The sequence below is a fragment of the Thalassophryne amazonica genome, chromosome 5 (genome assembly GCF_902500255.1).
Source record: "Thalassophryne amazonica chromosome 5, fThaAma1.1, whole genome shotgun sequence".
Taxonomy (NCBI): Eukaryota; Metazoa; Chordata; class Actinopteri; order Batrachoidiformes; family Batrachoididae; genus Thalassophryne; species Thalassophryne amazonica.
Genome location: NC_047107.1, coordinates 32,318,625 through 32,328,789, shown reverse-complemented (window position 1 = coordinate 32,328,789; position 10,165 = coordinate 32,318,625). Strand labels below are relative to the sequence as shown.

The 10,165-nt window shown below is 47.5% G+C and overlaps 1 protein-coding gene across 1 annotated transcript; it reads right to left on the bottom strand.

Moving 5' to 3' along the window:
• Positions 1-1,868: 1,868 nt before the first annotated feature.
• On the bottom strand, positions 1,869-3,985 carry LOC117510278 (E3 ubiquitin-protein ligase NEURL3-like). The gene is made up of 4 exons (XM_034169917.1): positions 3,874-3,985; positions 3,072-3,572; positions 2,859-2,978; positions 1,869-2,694 (listed from the first exon to the last, which is right to left on the bottom strand). Exons 1-4 carry the CDS (start codon positions 3,905-3,907, stop codon positions 2,471-2,473), a joined length of 879 nt encoding a protein of 292 aa, XP_034025808.1. The 5' UTR covers positions 3,908-3,985; the 3' UTR covers positions 1,869-2,470.
• Positions 3,986-10,165: the final 6,180 nt, after the last annotated feature.

Below are 10,165 nucleotides of genomic sequence, written 5' to 3'. Positions count from 1 at the left end.
GGGTGCAGCCGCACCCACACCTGATTGTTTCTGTTCCTTGCCAGCAGTACCGGATCCGACGAGCGGAGGCAGTGGCCACCTGGGGTTCGGGACTTGGCGGCTCTAGTATCCCCGGGGTTCGGTGGCAGAGGAAATCGGGTGGTTCCGGTTCGACTCGGACAGACGTCTCCTATCGTCGAGCCTGCCCACACGACACCTTTGGAATTCGGTTACTGCTGTATTTGTAATCTGTTGTGTTTGTTGTGTGAGTTCACAACAGTAAAACTTTGTGATTTGACTTTCTCCATTGTCCGTTCATTTGCGCCCCCTGTTGTGGGTCCGTGTTCCTACACTTTCCCAACACTCACGTGGACATACATAAAAATATATCGCTGTTGCAAAGGACTGCAGCAAGCCTGTGCACGGTGCACACATTGACAGGCTACCCGAGGTGAAACGCAGCGTCAGATCATAACACACAGTCGGCGATCTGAATATCACGCCACCCATGTGAGCTCTGTTCCACATGACGCAGTGTCTGTCCTGCGGCATGCCATACACAAGACATGCGTGATGGCCCGGACACGCGCCCTGGGCCGGCTGGACACGCCGCCAGTAGATGTGGACATGATAAGAGCGAACGGCTTCTCATTCATGTCATTTCATGACTGTACATCTGTGACCATGGGTCATCTACAGAGGAACACATGAATCATACTTGTATTGTTCACTTGATAGGAGGGATTCAATAAAATGTGGTGTTTTAGGTGGAGTGTGGTTTTATTTTTTCTTAATTTCTTGATATCAGGCATTGTCGTGCACCAAAGGACAGTGATGCTAGCTCAGTGGTAAAGTTTCTGGCTGGCAATCAAAGCTTTTGGAAAGTGCAGGTTCAAATCCTGTAGGTGGCATGTATTTTTTTATTTTCACAGCACCTGCTCGCACTGTGTTCCCGCATGCACGAAACCATCGCAGTGGCATCCTGCCCGTCAGCTCGATGTTTTTGTGGTTCACATATATCAGCCGTTCCGCCGTGAGTCACACTGAGTTGTATTTATTCGTATTATTTGTGAAGGGGCCCTTAATTTGTAATAAATGAGTGGGCAAAACAATAATCATTTAACATATAGAATTTTTTTTCAAATAAATGATACTGTTCCAGATTTAAAAGATATAAAATTTCAGGTTTTGATTTTGTTGTTTCTTATTCCGATTTCTCATTTTTATTCATTTTTTGCTCCTTGAACTAGTTCGAAGCTCTGCTATCTCGTGAATGATCTAACAAAGCAGGAGAGAACATTTTGTTCAAGGAGGTTGTTAGTGGACAAACTGCCTTTGTGCAGGTGTAGTGAATTCCATTTCAGTCATGTCACTTTGTCTGGAAAAGCCACCTGCATAGAACATACTGTACCTGGTAGAAGAATGCAACATGTAAAACAACAGCTTTATTGCAGATTAACTTGTCTGACATTTTGCTAAACTATGCAGAAAAAACAATTGAAAAGCAAAGACTGGATGAGAGTAATAGCAGCCAACGTCATTATGACCATTGACCACTGTTGGAGGATGACAGTTATGAGAGTTTATATATATATATATATATATATATATATATATATATATATAAACATCATTGTGTACATCAACAAATATAATCTGTATGAAGATTTTCCCACATGTTGCACATATTAACATACGCAACTCCACATTACATGGAGTTGCGTCAGGAAGGGCATCCGGCGTACACCTTGTGCCAATTCAACATGCAGATCCACCTTGGATTTGCTGTGGCGACCCCAAGTGCAAACAAGGGAGCAGCCGAAGGGACTTACTACTATTCTGAACACTATGAAAGTACAGTGGGGAATTAAAACAGAAAAAAACTAGTGTGTTGTTTGATGAAAAGTTTATTTTCATACCAACCCATTTAATATAAAAGTATAGCAAGTATAAAAACATATAGAGAAAACAAGTATTAAGTTAAAAACTTGCTGTACAGTTTTTTTACATATTTGCAAGGTAAGTAAAACATTATCTTCACAAAAGACTTTAATATTAAATATCAGCCATAACGTCTGAGGTTTTTCTCATACCAAACTTATGTAGCAGTTATTCCCAAAGTGTGGGCCATGGCCCCCTGTGGGGACATGAAGGTACTGCTGGTGGGCCATGAGATAAAATCAATAAAAATGTCTTTGATTGACATTTTTGCAATAAAATTACAAATAAAAATATATTTGTTTTTAGAAGTCAGAAGTCATAAAACAAACCCATGGGATTTAAATGATGCATTATTCTGTATTTATCTGAACTCAAAATACATACACACACACACACACACACACACAGCTGACAGTTGTTCCTGGTTGGATCAAATCAGGAAGCAGCCACACTGCAGCGTGTCCTGAATCACTGGAACGTACCAGGACTTGTTCAAAGTAGTTTGTCACTTTTCAACACGTTTTCTTCAGTCTGTCTTTGTTCCAGTCCTTCAAGAGGTCACCTGCACTGTGTGACAGTGTCTTGTTGTGTGGAACACGTTGAGAACACACCGCCCCCCCACTGATGGACTTTGGATCGTCTGCCGACACAGTGGGCAGGTACCAAACTCCTGAATGACTCTGGAGGCGCAGCGGACACACAGACACTGGTGACCACAGTTCAGAGTGACTGTGGCCTCTTCAGCCATGCACACCACACAGTCCATTTCAGCGTCTGCACCAAAAACACAAGAGAGACAATTACAACCTACATCACACACAGAGAAGCAAATATGTGCCAACTTCTGTTCCTGGAACACAACGGCTGATTTCACCAACAGACTGTTGGTTTGAAACCTTCAAGTGAAACATGGAAACTGAACTCTTGACATATTTTACCTGATGGAGGTTCTTGGACATGTAATGGGACGTGCTTGTCTTTGTCAACATCAGGCGGGGCGAGGTATTCTGGCACAGGACAGGACTTTCTGGTGTGAAACATCTCCTTTTTCTCTGATCCTGCAGTGAAGAACAACAGTGACATTTTATCTTGTTATGACATCGTTCAAATGACGTTGTCCACGTGAGATGTGGTTCCGAGAGCAAACTTACCCAGTAAGAAAACAGAGCAGGTCTGTCCGTAGATATCGATCATGGCCCACAGGGGTTTGCTCAGGTCCACTCCTGTCAGAAGCTCCTGCTGGCTGCTCTTGTTGCTTGTGAAGTACAAGGAACCACCAGCAGAGACCCAGAACTCCAGTTCTGAACCAGGCCCACAGTGGACTGCACTTAGGGGAGCGGCCCAGTGCCCAGGGGTGTTGGTGAGTTTAGGAATGGCCATGTTGGGCAGAGGCAGAGTTCTGGATGTTGGAGGCACGTTGGTGAAGCCCACACGCAGGGATCCACTCCAGTTTTCTAAAACGTTTTGTACTCTGAGACGAACCTTCTCCTGAACCTTCAGTGGGCGACTGCTGAACACCAGACCGTCCTTGAAGTTCTCGTTACTTCTCTCTGCGAATCGACCCCCCATGCTGAGGCGGATCATGTCCCCTACAGCCTGAGTGTGGAAGGACAGAGGACCTAAACAGGACACTCCACACCTGTGTGTGCTCACTGGACAAAAACACAGAAAGGGGGAATAAAAACATTGTTTAGTTAGTGATGCAGACTGATTCTTCAGGACACATTTCCTGAACTTATCCCAGTCAGGTAGATCACATCAACCCATCCAACATAAAACCTGAAAGTATTAAATCTTCTTCTTTATTTCAATGCAATAAGCTGTGCTGCTGTTAGTCAGGTTGAAAAAAGAACAAAAACTTTCTTCTGTCTTTATGAAATTCTATTAAATACTCATCTGATATTTTTAATTATTATTTATAGCTCAGCTTTATTTATGAAGACATCGTCTCACCAGAGTTCCTGTTATTGTCTCTCTGCTTCACCATCCTGACGAAGAAGATTAATTTTCTTCAGGTGTCGAAAAATGTGTTCTCTCTGTATCAGAACTGTGACTGTTGGCTGAATATAAAGACTTCAGCACACATGCGCACAGAGAAGACAAACAGTGAAGGGGGTGGGGACAAGTTACATTTTGCTGAAGTACCCGTGATATCATGAAATGGAATCTTCTTTGACATGTACAGATTGTTTTACAGATTAAATCTGTTCAGTCATACTGGAAAAGAGTATGAATCGAAAGTGGTTCTGACACATAATTTTTTTTTTTATGGAAATAGTCCTTGATGACTATATTTAACTTTCAGTTCATTCTACATAATGCATTTATAATCGGAACAGATGGTGAACATCCAGGATGCACAGACATGAATATGAGAACAGGTCTTCACAGTTTGGTCTTTTCTTTTAAGTTTCATGATGTTGTATCATGATTTCATGATGTTATGAGATTGGCAGCATCCTGGTGTTGATCATAGAGGGTCTGAGCATTATTTGAAGAGTTTCTAGTTATTGAGATGTATTTTATAATTATTGAACAAAACTTGTGCAGTTCATGTGTGGGAGCTTTTGTTTTGAAATATCATTTTTGCAGCAGGCGCAGCGCAGTGCGGAATGTTCCGATGTAGTTTTGATTGTGTGCTTGATCAGATATTCACATGCTGTGACTCCGCCCTCCAGCCCTCATGAACAAAATGTTCTTTTTGCTCAACATATGACCCACTTGATAAAATAGTTATTGGCTAATTTCAAAAAGCTTGTTGACTTAATCTGAGAAACAAGTCATATGTTGTATTTTTAAAAACAGTAATTTTTTGGCACTCACGTGAATAAAAAATGTGGAAATATCAGAAAAGAAGTAGTTTTCTTTCTGTACTCCACTGGATCCACTTTCCTGCAGTCTTTCATTGAAGGGCAACTTGTATTTTGAAGGGGATGGGATGGATTCTTCTCTGGAAACTAAGAAATCCCCTGACAGCATGAGGAGCCTGAATTACAAAAGGTTTGCCTGTGTGAATCAATATTATTATAACTAATCTACACTGGAAATTTGTACAGATTGATTGTAATCATACACACCATCCATCCATCCATCCATCCATTTTCTTCCGCTTTATCCGGAGTCGAGTTGCGGGGGCAGCAGCTCAAGCAAAGCCGCCCAGACCTCCCGATCCACACACACCTCCCCCAGCTCCTCCGGGGGAACCCCAAGGTGTTGCCAAGCCAACCGAGAGATGTAGTCCCTCCAGCGTGTCCTGGGTCTTTCCCGGGGCCTCCTCCCAATGTGACATGCCCGGTACACCTCTCCAGCGAGGCGTCCAGGGGACATCCGGAAGAGATTCCCGAGCCACCTCAACTGACTCCTTTCGATGTGGAGGAGCAGCGGCTCGACTCCGAGCTCCTCCCGAGTGACCGAGCTCCTCACCCTATCTCTAAGGGAGTGCCCAGCCACCCTGCGGAGGAAACTCATCTCGGCCGCTTGTACTCGCGATCTCGTTCTTTCGGTCATGAGCCAAATCTCATGACCATAGGTGAGGATCGGAAACGTAGATCGATCGGTAAATCGAGAACTTTGCCCCCCTACTCAGCTCTCTCTTCACCACGACGGTCCGATACAGCGACCGCATCACTGCAGATGCTGTACCGATCCGTCTATCGATCTCACACTCCACCCGTCCCTCACTCGCGAACAAGACCCCGAGATACTTAAACTCCTCCACTTGAGGCAAGGACACTCCACCGACCTGAAGAGGGCAAAGCACCTTTTTCCGGTCGAGAACCATGGCCTCGGATTTGGAGGTGCTGATTTTCATGCCGGATGCTTCACACTCGGCTGCAAACCGCCCCAGTGCATGCTGAAGGTCCTGATTTGATGAAGCCAACAGAACCACATCGTCCGCAAACAGCAGAGACGAGATTCTGTGGTTCCCAAACCAGACCCCCTCCACACCCTGGCCGCGCCTAGAAAATCTGTCCATAAAAATAATGAACAGAACCGGTGACAAAGGGCAGCCCTGGTGGAGGCCAACGTGCACTGGAAACAGGTTTGACTTACTACCGGTAATGCAAACCAAGCTCCTGCTGTGGTCGTACAGGGACCGGATAGCCCTTAGCAAAGGACCCCAGACCCCGTACTCCCGGAGCACCCTCCACAGGGTGCCCCGAGGGACACGGTCGAACGCCTTCCCAGATCCACAAAACACATGTGGACTGGTTGGGCGAACTCCCATGAACCCTCGAGCACCCGATGGAGCGTGTAGAGCTGGTCCAGTGTGCCGCGACCAGGACAAAAACCACACTGCTCCTTCTGAATCACTGATCGGGTCCAGCGTGTTTTGGTTAATGGTTGCTTGTCTCCTCCCACCATCTCTAACACCGGGTCTCCTCAGGGCTGTGTCCTGTCTCCTCTCCTCTTTATTCTGTACACAAACAGCTGCAGGTCTTCTGAGGAGAACAGATTTCTGATTAAATTTTCAGACGACACAGTCCTGGTCTCATTATTGTCAGGAGATGAGGTGGATCATGGTCCTGTTCTGGGGCAGTTTGTTCAGTGGTGCGAGGACAATTACCTTGATCTGAATGTTTTAAAAACTAAAGACATGGTGATGGATTTTAGACGTGCTTCACCTCACAGTGTTAGTGTCATTAGCGGGGAAAATGTAGAGATTGTCAGTAGCTACAAGTACCTGGGCACTGTGATTGATGATAAATTGAAGTTTGACCTGAACACTGACAGCACTGTTAAAAAAGGGCAGCAAAGAACTTACCTTCTGAGGAAGCTGAACTCTTTTAATGTGAGTAAAACTATTTTAACCAATTTTTATTGTTCTTTTATTGAAAGTTTACTGATGTTTTCTTTTATCTGCTGGTTTCAATCCCTGTCTGTGAAGGACAAAAACAAACTGCAGGGCATTGTCAAAACCTGTTCTAAAATCACAGGCGTTAAATTGAGAGACTTGCAGTCGCTGTGGGAGCAACAGGTGCTGAGTAAAGCAAAGTGTCTCCTGGCTCAGCCGCTCCATCCTTTGACTCCAGAATTCATCTTGATGCCTTCAGGGTATCGTTTTTATGCTCCAGCTCGGAAAACTAATCGTTTCTCAAATTCCTTTGTGCCGTCTGCTATTAAATTGATGAACTTTAAGGGGACTGGGTTTTTTTAAATGTCGTATAACTTTTATTGTTCCACCAGAGTTCCACTTGTAATTGAAATGGATGGTAGTATGTTGTGTGTATGCAAGAACTGTTCTGGAATGCTGCAAACGAATTGCCCTCTGGGATCAATAAAGTTTTCTGAATCTGAATCTGAATCTGAATCCGAGGATCGACCATCGGCCGAATTCTCCTCTCCAGTACTCTGGAATAGACCTCACCACACCCTCTGGTCCCCCTTCTTAAACAGAGGGACCACCACCCCGGTCTGCCAATCCAGAGGCACTGTCCCCGATCGCCACGCGATGTTGCAGAGGCATGTCAACCAAGACAGTCCCACAACATCCAGAGACTTAAGGTACTCAGGACAGATTTCATCCATCCCAGGAGCCTTGCCACCGAGGAGCTTTCTAACCACCTCCGTGACTTCGGCCTGAGTAATGGATGAGTCCGCCTCTGGGTCCCCAGTCTCTGCTTCCTCTTCGGAAGACGTGAAGATGGGATTGAGGAGATCCTCGAAGTATTCCTTCCACCGCCCGACAACATCCCCAGTCAGGGTAAACAGCTCCCCACCCGCACCGTAAACAGTGCTGGTGGAGAGCTGCTTCCGCCTCCTGAGGTGCCGGACGGTTTGCCAGAATCTCTTCGAGGCCGACCGATAGTCCTCCTCCATGGCCTCCCTGAACTCCTCCCAGACCCGAGTTTTTGCCTCTACGACGGCACGGGCTGCGGCACGCTTGGCCTGCCGGTACCTGTCAGCTGCCTCCGTGGTCCCACCTACCAACAAAGATAAGTAGGACTCCTTCTTCAGCTTGACTGCATCCCTTACTTCCAGCATCCACCACTGGGCTCGGGGATTGCCGCCGCGACAGGCACCAGAGACCTTGTGACCACAGCTACGAGCGGCCGCATCAACAATGGAGGTGGAGAACATGGTCCACTCGGACTCCATGTCTCCAACCTCCCCCGGCATCTGGGAGAAGCTCTCCCGGAGGTGGGAGTTGAAGACCTCGCTGACAGAGGGTTCCGCCAGTCATTCCCAGCAGACCCTCACGATACGTTTGGGCCTGCCAGGTCTGACCGGCTTCCTCCACTCCCAGTGGATCCAACTCACCACCAGGTGGTGATCGGTCGACAGCTCTGCCCCTCTCTTCACTCCAGTGTCCGAGACACATGGCCGAAGGTCAGATGATACGACTACAAAGTCGATCATTGACCTCCGGCTCAGGGTGTTCTGGTGCCACATGCACTTAAGGACACCCTTGTACTTGAACACGGTGTTCGTGATGGACAGACTGTGACTAGCACAGAAGTCCAACAACTGAACACCACTCAGGTTCAGATCGGGGAGGCCGTGCTTCCCAATCACCCCCCTCCAGGTCTCACTGTCACCGCCCACGTGGGCATTGAAATCCCCCAGGAGAACAATGGAGTCTCCAGTCGGAGCGCTATCTAGTACCCCTCCCAGTGACTCCAAGAAGGCCGGGTACTCTGCACTGCCGCTCGGCCCATAGGCTGAGACAACGGTGAGAGTCCTGTCCCAGAGCCGAAGGCGTAGGGACGCGACCCTCACATTCACTGGAGTAAACTCCAACACATGGCGACTGAGCTGGGGAGCAATAAGCAATGCGACCCCAGCTCTCCGCCTCTCCCCGTGGAAAACGCCAGAAAAATGAAGCGTCCAGCCCCTCTCCAGAAGTTGGGTACCAGAGCCCAAGCTGTGAGTGGAGGTGAGCCCGACTATCTCTAGTCGGTATCTCTCAACCTCCCGCACAAGCTCAGGCTCCTTCCCCCCCAGCGAGGTGACATTCCACGTCCCAACAGCCAGGGGCTGTGAGCACGGACCGGGCCACTTGACAACCCGCCCTCGACCGCCACCCAATCCTCTCTGCACCCGACCCCCATGGCCCCCTCTGCAGGTGGTGAACCCACAGGAGGGGGGGCCCACGTCGCTCTTTCAGGCTGAGCCCAGCCGGGCCCCATGGGCTAAGGCCCGACCAACAGGCGCTTGCGCGCAAGCCCCAACCCCAAACCTGGCACCAGGGTGGGGCCCCGGCTCCGCCATACCGGGCGACGTCTCGGTTCTTGATTTTTTACTGGTCATGGAGGTTCTAAACTGCCCTTAGTCTGACCCGTCACCTAGGACCTGTTTGCCTTGGGAGACCCTACAAGGGGCACAAAGCCCCCGACAACATAGCTCCTAGGATCATCCGGGTATGCAAACTCCCCCACCACGATAAGGTGGCAGCTAGAGAGGGAGGTGTCTAATCATAGACACCTGCGAGGTTTTTTGTTGTTGTTGTTTGTTTTATGGTAGGTGGATGACTGACAGACTCGTCCATCCAGGGCGTGTCCACCTGGCTCTGAGAACAGGCCAGGCACCCTAAGGCCCGCCCATGACACTGGGACTGACCAGGTACAGTATGTTCTGATGTTGTGTTGATTAGCAGCATCATGCAGGTGGTTTTTCCAGACAACGTGACGAGACTGAATGGAATTCACCACACATGAACAAAGGCAGTTCGTCCACTAACAAACTAACAACCTCCTTGAACAAAATGTTCTCTCCTGCTTTGTTAAACAGATCATTCACCAGATAGCAGAGCTTCAAACTGGTTCAATGAGCGAAAATAAAAACAAGAAACGGGAATAGAAACGACAAAAACAAATGTGAAATTTTATGTCTTTTAAATCTGGAACAGCATCATTTATATGAAAAAAAAATCTATCTTGTAAATGATGTGGTTTTCCCCCTAATTCATTTATTACAAATTAAAACATTTTGTGTCAAATGTTTACTCAGGGAGACTCTGATGAGGAGCATCATTTGCACTGAGAGAAAATTTGGTGTGACATTTTGGTTCCGTGACAGGTGTGATCCAGCATGTGGCTCCCTCAGGTTCATGAGGACTCCTGTAACTGGGAAAGGAAAAGGGGATCCCCACATTTCACCAGGCTGCAGCAGACACATACCTCTCTACTTTGGAGATGAGTATCTGCTAACTCTGGGTAGTTGCCATCCAGGTCCCAGGCAGGATGATAGTGTGAACGGGGACAGCACCAGTGCACGACCCCTGACCTGCCGTGACCCAACCTGT

What these genes read in the sequence shown, in the direction of transcription:
- LOC117510278 (XM_034169917.1), bottom strand. Translation starts at nt 3,907, where the DNA reads ATGGTGAAGCAGAGAGACAATAACAGGAACTCTG. An exon ending in AGACAATAACAGGAACTCTG is followed by an intron (nt 3,573 to 3,873) that starts GTGAGACGATGT and finishes GTTTTTGTCCAG; the next exon opens with TGAGCACACACAGGTGTGGA. An exon ending in CTGCTCTGTTTTCTTACTGG is followed by an intron (nt 2,979 to 3,071) that starts GTAAGTTTGCTC and finishes TCTTCACTGCAG; the next exon opens with GATCAGAGAAAAAGGAGATG.